The sequence below is a fragment of the Aquarana catesbeiana genome, linkage group LG05 (assembly GCF_042186555.1).
Source record: "Aquarana catesbeiana isolate 2022-GZ linkage group LG05, ASM4218655v1, whole genome shotgun sequence".
Classification (NCBI taxonomy): domain Eukaryota; kingdom Metazoa; phylum Chordata; class Amphibia; order Anura; family Ranidae; genus Aquarana; species Aquarana catesbeiana.
The window spans coordinates 131077362-131094304 of NC_133328.1; the positions used below are offsets into that span (position 1 = coordinate 131077362).

Sequence of the window (16943 nt, forward strand, 5' to 3'; positions counted from 1 at the left end):
TTTTTGAATTGAATTACTGAAATAAATTAACTTTTTGATGATATTCAAATTTTTTGAGATGCACCTGTTTCATCTTTACAGGACTGAGATTACCCTCAGGACAGTACTAAACAGAGCTCAGTTCTAACACACTATATCATACCAACCAATACAACCTGCACCAAATATAAACAGGTTTCTTTTACATGGTCTTGTAAGACCCCTTAAAATTGCCATGCCTTTATCAGCCAATGTTTGCTTTTACTAAGGCTCAAGGGACCTCTATCAAGTATTGGTAAAATATCTGTGCTTTAGTTTCTGGCTTTGCACACAAGCTGTAGCCAATATCAATAATACGCAATACCCCTATTGGATTTATGCAATGCAACTGAAAATGCTGGAACATGCAAAGGTTGGTTGGGAGCACTCACAACTTAAAGGTGTACAAGAACTTAGTCAGGCATTTTGGAAAGGAGATCCTGCAGTTGGAGCATTCATGATGTATATTTATCTATTTATTTATTGCAGGTATTTATATAGCAGCAAATAATGTAGAGCTTTACATTTTGTACATCAATCCCTGTGCTCAAGGCGCTAACAATCTAAGGTTTGTATCTCACATGCTTACACATACAAGGGCTAATACAGACAGGGGCCAGTTAACTTACCAGCATGTCTTTGGAGTGTGGGAGGAAACAGAGTACCCAGAGGAAACCCATGAAAGCAAAGCGAGAACATGCAAACTCCATGCTTGAAATTCATACTGTATAAATAGCCAAAGCCGCCCCAGCTCATCAGACAGACCTATAACTAAAATATCACGTGTGTCTACAGTGACCCTTTAAAGATTGAATTTGTGATGCAAGATAACAAGAGATATCTTATCACATGTAATACTTTAAAGATAAGGCTTGTGCAGTCCCTGAAAAAGAAAACATGAGTTTATTAGATGTATATCACTCAAGCATGAAAATGAAATTAAATCAAGCCAAATGTTTCCCCAAAGAACTGCTTTCTTACTATTTATTCTAATCCCTAAGTAACAATAGCAGTTCTACGAATCTAAGTATCAAAAAATAATACCTTGCGTACAACATTAAATGTTTTAAATGTAAGAAAAGAAATGTGGTTAACCATATACCCTCACAGCCTTAAAACTGTGCAGCATAACATTTATGTAGCATCCTGCAGGGAAATGTGAAGAATTAATAGTTCCACAAACCGCCTTTCAGTGGAAGTAAGGCCACAGGAAGGTCATTATTCTTCTAAGTTTAAATTGGCTATATAATAACAGGCTTGAGTTGCTGTGTGGGCACTGAACAGCCCCTACAGAATGATATTTTGTACTGTATACATGTAATTCATAATAGGTGGAATGAAAGTGCTTCCAGAGGCAGGCCTGATGTTGTCTGAATTATTGAGTGTATGAAGGGGAAATCAGTCTATGCTGTAGGTCAACATAGGTTAACGTACATCAGCTTTAGGAACCTTCCCCCTATGTACTGGAATCTTAAGGCTAGTTTACATGCCCATTTAGGTTTTGCTGCAGCATTTGAGAGATCTGTTTGAATATCGATGTGGATCATATGGAGTGGTGTTTACTTGCATGTATTGTTGCTTCTGCCATTCATCACAGATTAGTAGCGTTTAGCCCCAAGATATTGGTTGTTTTCAACTTTCATAGATCATAATGGCTTCTGGAACAGGACATGATAGATGTGCAGGAGAGGGGGTTACTTAGTGTTGAAAATTAGTTTAGGGGTCTGAATAGGATAGTGTTAGAGTTTAATTTAAGCTTAACCCCTTCTTGCTCGGCCTATTATAATAGTAAAGCCGGGCGGGAGCCCTATTATCCCGGGAGGACATCATTTGACGTTCTCTCAGGATCATGCCCCATGGGCCACGCTCATGAGCAAACTGTCACCCGCTGTGTCCACCGGACAAGGGCGATGACAAATCACTGTACCGACCCACTGCCGGTACCATGTGATCGCTGTGGCTAATCACAGCAGATCACATGACAATTGTACTCAATGAATGACTTTGTTTCATGCAATTCATTGTGTATTAGTATTCTTTTTTTTTTTTTTTTACATACTGTCATCAGTCAGTGTCCCTGATCACTGCCACACCAGTTATATGATGACACTGTACTGGTGACAGTATGAAAAAAAAAATGTTCATTTTTTTTAATATATTGCCTTACTTTCCAAAAAAGTATGGAAAAAAAACTCACCATGCCTCTTACCAAATACCTTGGACTGTCTACTTTCCAAAAAGGGGTAATTTGGGGGATATTAGTGCTGTCCTGGCATTTTCGGTTCGCAAGAAATGATAGGCCGGCAGTAAATCAGGATTGATGCCATAGTTTGTGGACTCTCTAACTTTCCTACAGACTAAATAATAATATAATAATAATAATAATAATTATTATTATCATACAGGATTTATATAGCACCAACAGTTTGCTCAGCGCAGACGTTACAGTTACAATACAATTTGGTACAAGAGAAATCAGAGGGCCCTGCTCGTTAGAGCTTACAATCTAAGAATATACACTATATATTCTTTTCACCAAAGAACCTTCAGAAATTTAGCAGTATACATTTTGGCCTTAATTTATGAATAAAAGATTATTTGCAAAATAAAAAAACAGAAATGCATGTTTTTTTTTTTTTTCAAACTTTTTGGTCTTTTTTTCGCTTATTTAGCAAAAAAATTAAAAAAAACCCACTTTTTTATTTTCATGCCCCTTCTTACTTGTTAAGTTGGTTTCTCACCAGAACACATAATTACCTGCCCAGTAAATCCAGCTTTGAGCTGCTGTGATCTTCTAAACCACTGCCACAGCCTAGGTCCCGCACATCCATCTTTTGCTCTGACATCTGTTTCTGACAGCTGTCCCCTCAGGTTTGCCCACCGGCCACTTCAAGACCCCGCTCCTGCAGCCTCCTCAGATATGCACAAGGATATCCCAGGAGGTCAAGAAGGAAATGAGAAATCTCTGAGGGCTTACAGCAGAAGCATTGCCCTCAGTGGGGGAAATTTTAGATAAATACTGGGGTGAATAGTCTGACAAATAAGGTTATGCTTTTTATACCATATTGAGTTGAGATTCATACAATTACAATGCCCATTTGTGACTGGCCCTCTTTAGGATTCCATCTGAAGACATGGTATTCGAAGATTTTCTACACAATGGGGGAGATTTACTAAAACTGGTGCACACAGAATCTGGTGCAGTTGTGCATAATACCCAATCGGCTTCCAGGTTTTATTGTCAAAGCTTAATTGAACAAGCTGAATTTAGAAGCTGATTGGTTACTATATACACAGCTGCACCAGATTCTGTGTGCACCAGTTTTAGTAAATATCCTCCAATGCTCTATCACAACATTTAGCATTGTCCTTTTATGCAGATATTTTTTTTTCTTGAATGTTACCTCTTTACACTCATAACATCACTATACAGTAAGCTTCATCAGGGATCTTTTGTGTTTAAAAAGTCTGCAGCATTCTATTAAATTGGCACTTTACGACTTTGACCATTGTCGTCCTTTAGACCTCTGGGCTTTCTTCCTGATGTAAGGAAGCTGTAATTAGAATCTGTAGAAAACTGTGATATTATTTAGAGGCAAAAGCACAGAGAAGCAGGTGCAACAAAAATGTGTATTGGCAGATAAGCCATGGGCTCAGCAAAAGGAAGCTAACTGGAAAAAAGTTATTGCAAAATTGAGCTGTGCTCTGGAGTGGTACAAGTTGGCACAGGAATGCATAATGAATTTGCGACTTAAATACCTTGTGGATTGTTATTCTAGCACTTTTCATAGGTGCAACCACTTTTATATACAGAGACTTATGGCATTGTGCCATTGTTAAAAAAATATGCCCATCTGTGCCCATGGCTTTTGCTATATCACTATTATGTGTTATTTCACTAAGGTGACCGGTACTAATGAAAAAACATTTTTTATTACTTTATAATAATTCCTTTGCCTTAAAGTATATACTAAAGGTGAAACTTTTTTTTTACCTCTGGATCAAGTGGAGGGGGATTAGAATGCTTGCCAGTTTTTATTACTGTCCGTGCAACCATTAAGGAGATTCACCCTCTCCATGTGTCCTGTTTACCATTATCATCGAAAGTGAAAGTAAAAGAAAATCCCAAATTTTGGGTTGTCCCCAGAAAAGTAATAGAGGGGAAATCTTCCAATGGGGACATTAGTTCTGGTGACCTGGGAGAATTTCTTTAATTTGCAGGGATTTCCTCTCACTTCCTGCTTGGCTATGGGACAGGAAGTGAAGGGAAATCTACACAATGGTACACAGATGGTGAAAAAAAAATGATCTAACGGTTATGACCAGGGTGGATTTGATTTAAATCAAGTTGATTTAAATCACTAGTAAAAAGGCTTGATTTAAATCATAACTTTTAAAGAGCAACTGTCATCTCTGTCCAGCAGAGGCTCCTCTTCTGACCCGCTGTTGACTCACCGACAGTCCCATTCACTTTAATGGTACAGCTGGTGATGCGGCAGTGACACAACAAGGTGAGGGAGGTGGCGGCAGCAGGTGAGTGGATGCCCGCTAACAGGCACTGCCATGATGGATCTGAAATGACAGGTGCTCTTTAAATGTAAGGACTTATTTTTGCTGGTAGTTAGAATCTTTAATATTTACAAAGAAAATGAAGGTTTCCTATTTAGAATAATAAGCTGTCAGCTTAGTAAAACAGCGATATCAGAACAGATTCAATCATACAGTTTTGAGTGTACATAGATTTGCAAAACAATGGGATAAAAGAATATTCCTGAACTTTGTTTTATCTCATAGTTGCTGTGAAATTATGTGAATGCATCATACAGTGCATGTTATCTTAGCTTGCCGAGCTTGGATTCATTGAATGAATTTACCAAAAATGTAAATATTGCAGATTATACAGCCTCATGCTACCCTGTTTCCCCGAAAATAAGACCTAGCGTGATTGTCGGTGATGGCTGCAATATAAGCCCTACCCCCCAAATAAGCCCTACCCTGAAAATAAGACCTACAAGGACTTTAACTAGGGCTTATTTGGGCGGTAGGGCTTATATTGCAGCCATCACCGACAATCACGCTAGGTCTTATTTTCGGGGAAACAGGGTACATAACTAAGCTCCATTACATGCTGAATAAACTAAATTATTTATTATTTATGTTATTTATATAGCACCTTCAATTTACATAACGCTTTACATATACATTGTACATTCACATCAGTCCCTACCCTCAAGGAGCTTACAGTCAAATGTCCCTAACTCACATTCATACATACTAGGGACAATTTAGACAGGATCTAATTAACCTACCAGCATGTCTTTGGAGTGTGGGAGGAAACCGGAGTACCAGGAGGAAACCCACGCAGGCACAGGGAGAACATGCAAACTCCAGGCAGGTAGTGTCGTGGTTGGGATTCAAACCAGTGACCCTTCTTACTGCATGTCTTTGGCGTTATTAATGTATCTTAAACAAAGAACTATCTTTAGATATAATTTACTTCAAAAGCATTTTATTACAATAAATTTGATAAAAATCAAAAAAATCTGATTTAAATTAAAAAAAAAAAAAAAAAAATCAGATTTTTTTTTTTTTTTAAATCTTTGATTTTTATCCACCCTGGTTATAACCCTCCCTTGCTCTATCCAAATTGGAAAAAAAGGTTTACCTATAGTTCTACTTTAAAGTGATCCCATATTTACTGGAACAGTTCTACCTACCTACCTACCTCCCACACTTCTGTTTAGCCACCCTTGTGATTTAGGCATACCTGTAACTCTGCATAGTCTTCCTGTCAGTTTGCTGCAACAAAGGACTGTTACTTTTTATGTGTAAGTAGCAAATTTTCTGCAGCGGTCCAACGCGCTCTTGCTGAGTCAGAGCTACCACTTGTTAATTGGCAGGAGGCATGAGCTTTGCGGATTGGAGAGCTGTAGCTCTGAGCGAACATCTCAGACCACGGCAGATAGACAGCTGCTTGCAAACAGATAGCAGTGGTTGATCTATGTGGCATGCTGGCAGGGGACATGCTTTTTTACTGCGGCCACTTTTTGACTGAAGCAAACAGTAAAACCCTTACTACCCATTGTGTTCTTGCCAACCAAATGTATTTAGCTTTAACTGGCAAGTACAAATGGGATTTAATGCTGGCTGTAATAACTCTAGGCAATGGTTTGATACAGCAATCATCTTTATAAAAGAGTCATATTTCATAAACTGGTTGCATTAAATGGATAGATAAATCAATAAATGAAGAAAAAAAATAAAAAGATTGGTCCTGATGGAATTCCAATGCAGTCTGATCTAACAAATTGTTTTCTTTGCTGTGTTGATTGATTTGGTTTTGAGAAAAAAAAATCCCTTTAAATGAGTGTATCAAGTGTTGTTGGATTGGTTCTCAGTTTTCTTATGGGTGGCAATAAGAATTTCTGAATATTTACTTGGAGTTCCGTTTCAGGCTTTGGCATTAAGAACTGAACTGCAGTCACCTTTTCCAGATCTCACCTTTATTTTCAGCTGCAGACGTGCTACTAAAGCTGTCAGTGTCATCAAAGTCTGTACCGAGGAAGCGATGTTTTTCAGCAAGACATTAAGGAGTGTAAATGCATGACTGATGATTACTTGCAGCTTGTAATTGCACAGAAGGAGCCACTTTTACAAAGTGTATAATTACTCTGAAACTCCTAGAAGATAAATAAAATGTCAGGTGCAACAGAAGACGATTGCAAAAGAGATCATACTAAACCCAGATTTTTTGTTGTTTTTGCTTTTTGAATACACATTTCCTATGATCCCAGGACTTTGAATTTAAAGGAAAAGTCCAAACATTATAGCCATCATTCTGTCCCAGTTTTATTGTAATTGAGGTAGAGAGCTTGGGATGTACACCATCAGTGTACTGATTCCCTCTGGAAATCCAAAGAGTAGGTTAGGGATGGGACAGTGGGAAAGACTGAAAAGCACAGTCACATTCCATATGCTGTACATGAAATGGTGATTTCCAACACGGAGAAGATGTGGTTAATCGTGTTACAAAAAGGGAGCTTTTGGTGCTAAAGAGATATAAATGCAGGTTTGCAGTAGAAAATGTACTGTTATGGTTGGGCTAAGGGTTAGAGTTTAAAATGTAGATTTTTGAGTGTTAAAAGGAACATGATCCAAAGGTAACAACAGTACTGAAGTGCAGGTATGAGCAACTTGGTTAGTTTTCCAATCAATCATTGGGAAGCCCCTTGGATCCTAGGCCCAAGCTGTACACATGGTCTCAAGTTCTCTCTAATGCCGCGTACACACGCGCAGACTTGCCAACGGGCTAAACTCCAACGGCATTTCCGACGGAAAGATTTAGAACATGTTCTATATCTGAATCCATCGGAAATGCCAACAGAAAAAGTCTGATGGGGCATACACACGGTCAGAATGTCCGACCACAAGCTCCCATCTGACTTTTTCTGTCGATAAGTACGGCTGTGTGTATGTGGCATTAGTAAATCCTGCTCTCCCTTAACACTGGACCCTACTTCCAAATTTGGAAAATGTATTGTCAAAAAACCCCACATAGAACTACCAGTACTATGTGCTTTTCTAACTAGGGTTCTTTAAGTGGTTACTAGGGGTTCCTTGAGCAATAAACAATGACAAATTGACCCCCCCCCCCCCCTTACAATGACCACCAATGTAAGGGATAATTTCTGCACTGAAAATCAATGTAGGTGGGATTTTTTTTCCACTGACCACCACTCTAAAGTGGCATTTTTCCACTAACCGCCAATGTAAGGGGGCATTTCTCTATGAACTACCAATGTACATTATGGGAGCATTTAGCCATCAAGCACCAATGTAAGTGGGCATTTCTCCACGGACTACCAATGTAAGGCAGCATTTAGCCACTGAGCACAAGTGTAAGGGGGCATTTCACCACTGACTATTAATGTAAGGGGACAATTCTCTGTCGGCCACCAATGTAAGCTGGCATTTCACCACTGAGCTCCACTGCAAAAAGACTTTTTTACTGTTGACTAGTGTAATGCTAAATGCACACTATTCGTTTTTTTTTTGTTCAACCCAGCGGGCTGAACAGAAAAAAAAAAAAATGAAGAGCTTGAGAGGAGCTGCTGTTCTAACTGTCCGATGTTAGTACAACGATCTCCCCACTGAACTATTGTGTTCTGACAGGAGGACTGCCCCCCGCCAGAACACACTGGTCAGCGCTCTCAACCATTGGCTGAGAGTGCTGATCGGGTGCTAATCAGCAGATGTTTTTCGAGCATGACCCTTTGACAGAAGCCGGACCTTCTGCTGGCTTCTGTCAGACAGGCTGACGTACACACTGGCCGAATGTTGTCTGGTTTCTGTTGAACCGGCCAAGTGTATGCGGGACTCAAAGCGGAGTTCCACTCAAAAGTGAAAATTCCCCTTATCTGTCTAATCCCCCAAACCCCCCTCCGGTGCCACACTTGGCACCTTTAAGGGGGGGGGACAGGTGCCTGTTTTTGACAGGTACCACTCCCCACTTCCGGGAGACGGAGCCGCGTTCCGTCTCCCTAAAGTTTGGTTCCTTCCTCCGCTGCCAGACCAATTAAAAAATCGCAGCACGCTTCACACATGCGCAGTAGGGAACCGGCCGACTGGCCTGTTGGGTTCCCTTACCAGGAATGGCGGCGACTGCACCCGATAGTCGTCAGCAGCTGCAGTATTTTTCGTGGGGGGGCTGGATCACCTCTTTAAGGGCCACGTCAGATTTCACAGGCTTTTATTGGTCATTATTATTCATAAATGTTAATGATTATTTTTGTTGAATATGTTGAGCAATTAAGTGCTGTAAACAAAATCAGCTCTGGGTGTCAAATATTCTACAAGTAGTTATGCCATGTTTAAAACTTTCAGCAGCTTACTTAGTCATGCTATTTTATTATGAAATATAGATATAGTAATTTTAGCAGGGTTTCCCAGAGACCCCAGCATTATCTTAAGGGTTCCTTTAGAGTAAAAGGATTGAGAGAGGAAGTAGTATACTGTGCACTGTACACCCCAGCATTATCCTAAGGGTTCCTTTAGGGTAAAAAAGATTGAGAAAGGCTGTATTACACTGTGCACTTTAATAGCTGATGTTAACATCGATAGTTACTTTACCACCCCTTGGGTGGTACTCATGTGGTCGAGCTCTCAATCGTCGCCAATACAAGGCACTGAGAGATCGGTCTAGGCAGCCATCTCTCATGTCTTCCTGTACATCCCCCTCCCCCCTGCCCGGCCAATACGATCGCTTCTCCTCTCGGCCAATCACGCTCCTCACGCTTCCTGATTGGCCGGGAGGGGAAGCAGGAAGACCATAGCAAATATTAATGAGCCCACCCATTTTTGAAGCCAATTAGAGCCTCACCCCATTGGAATCCATGCGTCCGGCATGTAGATTGGGGGCAGGGCGCATAGATTAGGTGGACTGCGCTCTATATGGAGCGGCTGCCGCTGTATACACCTTTAGCTGACTTTTCCTTTTAAAAGGAGTAGGTTAAATTGTTTTAGGTATTATTTACAATATATTGAAATATCTGTTGATTCTCTGTGGATAATCTTTGTATCCAGCATATGGGTGCCCTGCAGCAGCAGCTATTACCAATCCTGTGATTTACTACATGGCATTTGGATATTCTATAAACTCAGCCTAATTAGAAATAGAAGTGTTGCCCAAGGCAACCAATCAGATGTTTTTACTTTTCTAAACTGCCCTAGTAGAATGACAGTTGGAATCAGGTTGGTTGTTGGGAGCAACACCTCCACATACCTGAAATTTTAACCTATCTATACAGTTGTGTGAAAAAGTATTTGCCCCCTTCCTGATTTTTTATTTTTTTGCATATTTCTCACACTTAAGTGATTCAGATCATCAAACAAATTTTAATATTACACAAAGACAATCTGAGTAATGCAAGATGCAGTTTTTAAACTATTATTTAATTTATTAAGGGAAAAAACTGTTCAAACCTGCCTGGCTCTATGTGAAAAAGTAATTGCCCCCTCCCATGCTGAATCATTAATGAACTGTGAATAACCACAATTTTTTGGAAAGCTGAATTAAATTTCACTTGCCACACCCAGGCCTGATTACTGCCAGACCTGTCGAATCAAGAAATCACATAAATTGAAGCTGACTGACAAATTGAAGCATGCTAACAGGTCACAAAAAGCCACACATCATGCCACAATGTAAAAAAAAATCAAGAAGAGGTTAGAAACAAAGTAGTGTGCATGTATCGGTCTAGGAAGGGTTTCAAAAATGTAACTTTTTGGAAGGTGTGCATTACATCTGGCATAAAACGAATACAGCATTTCATAACAAGAACATCATACCAACAGTCAGACATGGTGGTGATAGCGTGATGGTCTGGGGCTGCTTTGCAGCTTCAGGACCTTGACGACTTACCATAATTGATGGAACCATGAATTCTGAGCTCTACCAGAAAATCCTAAAGGAGAATGTCTGGCCATCAGTTCATGACCTCAAGCTCAAGTACACTTGGGTTATGCAGCAGGACAATGATGCGAAACACAACAGCAAGTCCACCTCCATTTTAATAATAAAATTTGTTTGATGATCTGAGTCATTTAAGTGTGACAAATATGCAAAAAAAAAAAAAAACAGAAAGGGGGCAAATACTTTTTCACACAACTGTACATGTTCTAATTTCTGCTAAGATTTTTTCTCAAAACAAAGGGATATTGGGTTTGTCCCTGTAGCATTGTTTTGCATCAAGCTTAAAAAAAAGCCGTGTATAAAGAAATAATGTACTGAGAGATTTCTCCAGGCTCTGTTGTGTGAGGAGTGGTGTACCTTTTATACATAAGAAAGAATTAAACTAAATCTCTGATTTTGAACCATTCCATTGTGAACAGAGCTTGAAGAAAGCTATCCATTATTCATAAAGAAGCTAAAAATATTTCTTTCAGCATTCCCCTTTGTTACTACAGATTAATCCTTTTTAAAACTCTTCAATTTCCAACAAGCACACATGGAGTGTATATTTTTTTTATTGACTTTATTTTACATCTTGTATTGTTTTAATCCACAGATAATTCAAAGCAGCAAGGCTCTAATTGAGAATGCAGATATTGTTTATGAGAAGATAGTACAATGTCAGAGGACTGGTAAGTGAAATTGTATGATTATACTGCCTTCTAGTATTCTACATTTCTTGTCCCTTTATTGTTGGTTTAAAAGACGTTGCCTGAATTATACAATAATGTAATTCTGTGAGTTGGAAGGATTTATTAAAACCACCACTAAAGCTGTTGCTGTCCTTGCCACAAATGAATACTTGCTGTACAAATACGATTAAGATTCTTAAAAGAACACTTTAGAAACGGAAAATGCGTCTAAAGCCAAAGTTGTGAATAGAGTAGGGATAGGTTAAGCCCCCATTCACACCTATGCGAATTAGATGCGGATTACACCGCATCCAATTCGCAGGACATTTTAAAATACATTCATATGAATGCATCTGGTTCACATATGTGCGTTGCATTTGCACTGCGCATTGCACAAAAAACGTGTGCGTTTTCTGGGCATTGCGAATTACAAGCCCATTATCTTCTATGGGAACGTATCTGATTCGCAGATGCATTGCGTTCTGAACATGGATTTTCTCCTTCTCCTCACTACACCTCCCCCTCTCCCCCCACCCTGCTCACTGATCCGCAGCTAAAACGCAGAGAAACCTCTGAACAACTGATTTTTATCTTCCCAGTGAAACCTGAGCTTCAATTTGCACCGCACATGTGTGAACCCAGGCTCAAAGCTAGGTCAGGTTTCTATTGCTGTCTGTGTTCTATTGGGGAGATTTCACTTCTCTTCCTGTCAAAAGAAAGTGGACAACAATGGGAAGATTTCGGCTCTGTTCCGGGTTGGTGATAACTCAAATGTTTGGACTTTCCCATCACTTTCAGTACCTGTGACAATGGTCACCAGGGCAAACCTGGCTGCAGTACGCATGGGCCAATTTCCGGCTAGTTTCTATTGAACCGGCCAATGCCACCCGACGTTCAGCCCGTGTGTACAGAGCTTAAGGGTTCAATGCTCTCACCTCTTCAAAACTACAAAAAAAAAACTTGCAAAAAGATAAGTTAAGCAGTTTTTTTTAGGTAGAAGATACATACATAGGGGTTGATTTACTAAAAGCAAATAGACTGTTCACTTTTGCAGGGGATTTTTTTCTTAGCTTAGTAGATGTGAATATTGACTTTGCAAAGATTACCCAAAAATGTGCAACGGAAATTTAAAAAAATAGCTTGGACATGATTGGATCAGTAGAACTTCACCTTGTTCACTAAACTAACGGAAACTTCCTTTGCAAAGTGAAAATTTCCATACAAAGTGAACAGCCCATTTGCCTTAAAGCGGAGGTCCGCCGAAATTTTTTTTAAGTCAGCAGCTACAAATACTGCAGCTGCTGACTTTTAAAATGAGGACACTTACCTGTCCAGGGCACCCGCTATGTCGGCACCCGAGGCCGAACCGTCCCTCAGTCCTCGGATGCTGTAGCCGCCATCTTCAGTAAGGGAATCACAAGGCTTCAATTCCTGGTTCACTGCTGCGAATGCGCGAGTCACACTGCGCAATCCGAATGGTCCCTGCTGTCTCTGGGACCCGTGTGTCTCCCAGCAGACAGCACGGGGGGGGGGGGAGGGACGGGAAGTGGCGTAGACCCCCGCGGGAGTCTATGCCCAGAAGTGGGAGCAAATACCTGTCCTTTACAGGTATCTGACCTCCCCTCCCCCCTGAAAGGTGCCAAATGTGACACCGGAGGGGGGGGGGGGGTTCAGAAAAGCGGAAGCTCCATTTTTGTGTGGAACTCCGCTTTAAGCAAATTAAAACTATAGTCCATTCCATCAAAAAAATTTACCTGCTAGCAACTTTTTTTTTTCCCAGCTTTAATTTCACTTTAACTTGTCATAATTTTTGCAACAAAGTTATGCCACTGCTTGAAATAAAACCCTGCTCTTAGGTAATGATGGCATAGAAATCTATCTGATGGCCAAGCCAAGATGTAAAACAGCAATAGGAACCATAGCTTACTCCATGGCACCAATCTAAGGTTTCACTGCAGACTACAGAGGTTAGAGACCAAGTGGGTACGGTCCAAGAAAAAGGAATAAATGCCATCTTTGATAATACGAGACATCATTCACACTGGCAGCCAAACATCTCTTGTAATGGAAACTTTGCAGCACTGATCCTTAGCTGTCAGATCTGGGTAATTTTATCTCTGGTTTTATGTATGATATTGTTTTACCTTCATGGTTGCAAACTAGTTCATGTTGTATATTTTTTTTTTCTTTTTCTATTTTTATGACTTTTAAATGTCAAGGTATTTTAGTAAGTAACAGAATATTCAGAGCATTTGTTGCCTTTTTCAGACTGTGTTAATGAAGTTCTAAAAAAAAAAAAAGAAAAGGCTTTTTTATTCTTACTCTAGAATCCAAGAGGAAAGTTATGTGATCCTGTAAAAGTATGGGGCCAAGTCCCTGTATATGTCACTGGCATCCAGGCAATTATACATTGTGACTGGCAACACATTTAAAGTATAATCACCCAGTCATGTGCAATTTGTAATAACAACCAAAAGCACTGTTTTTATTGTAAAATGTGGCTGTGTTTACAGCAGATTCAGCTTTTGATCAGCTATTTATTATCAAGCCATTGACATGAATTGGATCAAAATGGCATTTTCCACAAGGCAGCTGAAATAATAAAAATCACAATAATTGAGGGAAAAAAAAGTTTATTACCTCGGCAAATCAAATTCAGTAGACAGTTTAGAGTTTAAAAGTTTTAAACAACTGACTAAACACAGAAATCTTGCAGAGTGAGACCATCACCTCGCCCATACAGGAGATGTGGAAGTGTGTCTGGAAAGACCCCGTTATACTCTCCTTTTCTGCATTCCCCTGTCACTACTTGCTTCATCGTGACCAGTGCTGAAATTGTTGATGCCCATGACCCAGGGGAGGGTTTAATGTTGGAAAAAAGAACAGAGGGCGTGCCAACCTTGCACATTACCTTCGCAACACTTTAATATATTAAGGATAAAAATGCATACTCAAAAACAAGTAATAAAATTTAGCAATTTTGTAAAATCCATCATCATCCAGCATTTCAAGGGGTGTCCCCTCTTCTTCAGAGCTCTAATGCGCAAGGCTGGCACGCCCTCTGTTCTTTTTTCCCTATAGATTTCTTCTGGGTTTCCCCCGACCTGTTGTGAGTGGCAGCAAAGCTGATGTGGTGGCTTGATTAGTGAAGACCATATCTTTCCAATCAACCACACAGCAATCTCTTGAGCACAGAAGTATTTGTTTTCTCTTTATATTGAATGTAATGTTTCGCTCTTTTGAGTAGATATGGCTGCCCCCATGTATAAAACACATACACATTTGGTGTGTGTAAACTGCTCTAGGTCAGTCTCCCGTCTCCACCTCCACTAACACACAGACCAGATGCTGGCCCCGTCTATCACGAATTCCAATGAGCAAAAAAGAATTCTGGTTGGCCGCTCGTCCAGTAAAATCATCTTTATTTCTGCAAGTCCATAAAAACATATCCAAAAACACAAACCGAGGGGAACAGCATCACCAGCTACATACATGCACATTTGGGAAATCACCCACAAATTTCTTTTTTTAAAACATGCATAGTAGTGTTTTGGGTTTTTTTTTGTTTTTTTATCAAAATGCACTATAAAATTATTTCAAAATATAGCCGAGACTTGACTCATGTTGAAAATGGCTATTACTACTTTTTTTCCCCCAGTGGTCCTAATGGTTAAGTATTTTAGCTCATTTATCATGTTTTCCTTATAGGAACATTCACCATCTTTATGTGTCCTGTCGATCATTGTCATTGGGACTAAGGCAAGCTCTAGTTTAATCAATTTTCTTTCCTTCCACCAGGGGTGGAAAAAAAAAAACGCTTGACTCCCGAATGCCTCTCGCAGTGCTATTGTATTCTGTCAGTGGGAGGGCACGAAGAGCCTTCCCGGCTGGCAGAATGCGATGATAATGCTTACTGCTGGCAGTAATCACATGCAGAAAGATCCAACAGGCTGGTTGTACCCAAGTCGATTGATGGATCAATCAGCCTGCCCATACATGGATTGAAATTTGGGGGTCCCTGGTGAACCGGCTAGACTTATCACCAGAACTGAAATGAAGGGAAATCTTTCAATGGGGGGGCATTTGTTCTGGTTACAGTTGTCTAAGGGGGATATCCCTTAATTTGAAGATATTTCTTCTTGCTTCCTGTTGTGTCTGTAAGAGAGGAAGTAAAAAGGATTCTCATACAGAAGGCAAAAAATATCTTTGGAATTTTACCATTACCTACTGTACTCAAAATGAAGAAAAGTTTTGGCTTTGGAGTAACCTTTAAAGGAGAAGTCCAGCCTGGGCACATTCGGCTGGGCTTCTCTTATGTGTCACAGGAGTACAATTCGTATTGCACTCCTGTGACCCGTTTTCAGCAGAGAGCAGTCTGAAGTTTGCTCTCTGCTGACGTCACCAAGATCAGTCCAGGCACCGCGTCATCCCGAGTTCGGAAGTCTGGATCCGCCAGGTGCCTGAACCGATGGCAGTCTCAGCCTCACACTTCTCTTTTAACCACTTCAATACTGGGCACTTTCACCCACTTCCTGCCCAGGCCAATTTTCAGCTTTCAGCGCTGTCACACTTTGAATGACAATTATGCAGTCATGCAACGCTGTACCCAAATTGCATTTTTATAATTTTTTTAGACAGAGCTTTCTTTTGGTGGTATTTAATCACCACTGTATTTTTTATTTTTTGCCAATTTGTTAGAAAATTTTGTAAATAAGTAATTTTTCTCCTTTACTAATGAGGCTGCACTGATGAGGCAACACTGATATGCATTGATGAGACGGCACTGATAGGCGTCGCTGCTGGGCACTGACTGGCATCACTGTTGGGGCTGCACTGATCGGTCCCCTGCTTATCTGTACTGGTCTCTCCTGAGAGGAAATGCCACCGATCGGCTCTCCTCTCCTCACACTCTGTCGGTGTGAGGAGGTTTTACGCCCATAACCGGCATTTCCTTGTTTACATGTGATCAGCTGTGATTGGGCACGGCTGATCACATGGGTAAAGAACCACATCATTTATCCCCGAGGGCGCACAAGTGCAGCGAGAATGGGATGAGGTCATCCAAGGGCAAGAGAGCACCCCACCCATTGTCATTTACCTATACAGCTGGCAGGAGGTGCAGAAAGTGTTCAATTGGGAAAGGTAAAGATAATAATGGGTGGCTGAAAGGAAGCTTCAAGTTTGGTTGGTGCCTTGTATTTAATATTCATAAATGGTTAGCCCATCCATAATTTAGCCTATGGTCAAAAGGGGGACCTGGCAAACTGCTTCACTTGGAATGTCACATTTTTTCCAGGTATTTGATCTTGCCCTATATAGAAGTCAATCTTTCCTGTTTCTGACAGTTTAATAAGCTAAATGCTTAAATCTGGTGTTACGTTTATTAGTTCTTCTGTTAGGATTCTTGTGTAGCATAGGATTCCATGTTCGTAGAACCCAGTTCCTGCCTGTCTGTATTTCAAGAGATGAGTTGTAGTCAGCCCTCGTTGTGTGCAAAGGGAATTTTTTAACGAAGCAACATGCCCATTTTGTTTTCAATGCTTACTCTATGGCAGGAGTCTCAAACTGGCAGCCCTCCTGCTGTGGCAAAACTACAAGTCCCATGAGGCATTACAAGCATGACTCCCACAGGCAGAGGCATGATGGGACTTGTAGTTTCGCAACAGCTGGAGAGCCGCCAGTTTGAGACCCCTGCTCTATGGGGTTGATTTACTAAAACAGAACGCATTAAACTGACAGTATAAGCTGTGTTATATTCTCTAGACAACATATTATAGACAAAG

At 40.4% G+C, this 16943-nt stretch overlaps 1 protein-coding gene across 1 annotated transcript in view; it reads left to right on the top strand.

The window, feature by feature from the left end:
* Nucleotides 1-16943, top strand: part of PLCL2 (phospholipase C like 2) — a 272326-nt gene that overhangs the window by 220954 nt on the left and 34429 nt on the right. Inside the window, exon 5 of the mRNA XM_073630198.1 lies at nucleotides 11085-11160. Within this exon, the coding sequence (XP_073486299.1) occupies nucleotides 11085-11160 (76 nt within the window). The remainder of the gene's footprint in view (nucleotides 1-11084; nucleotides 11161-16943) is intronic.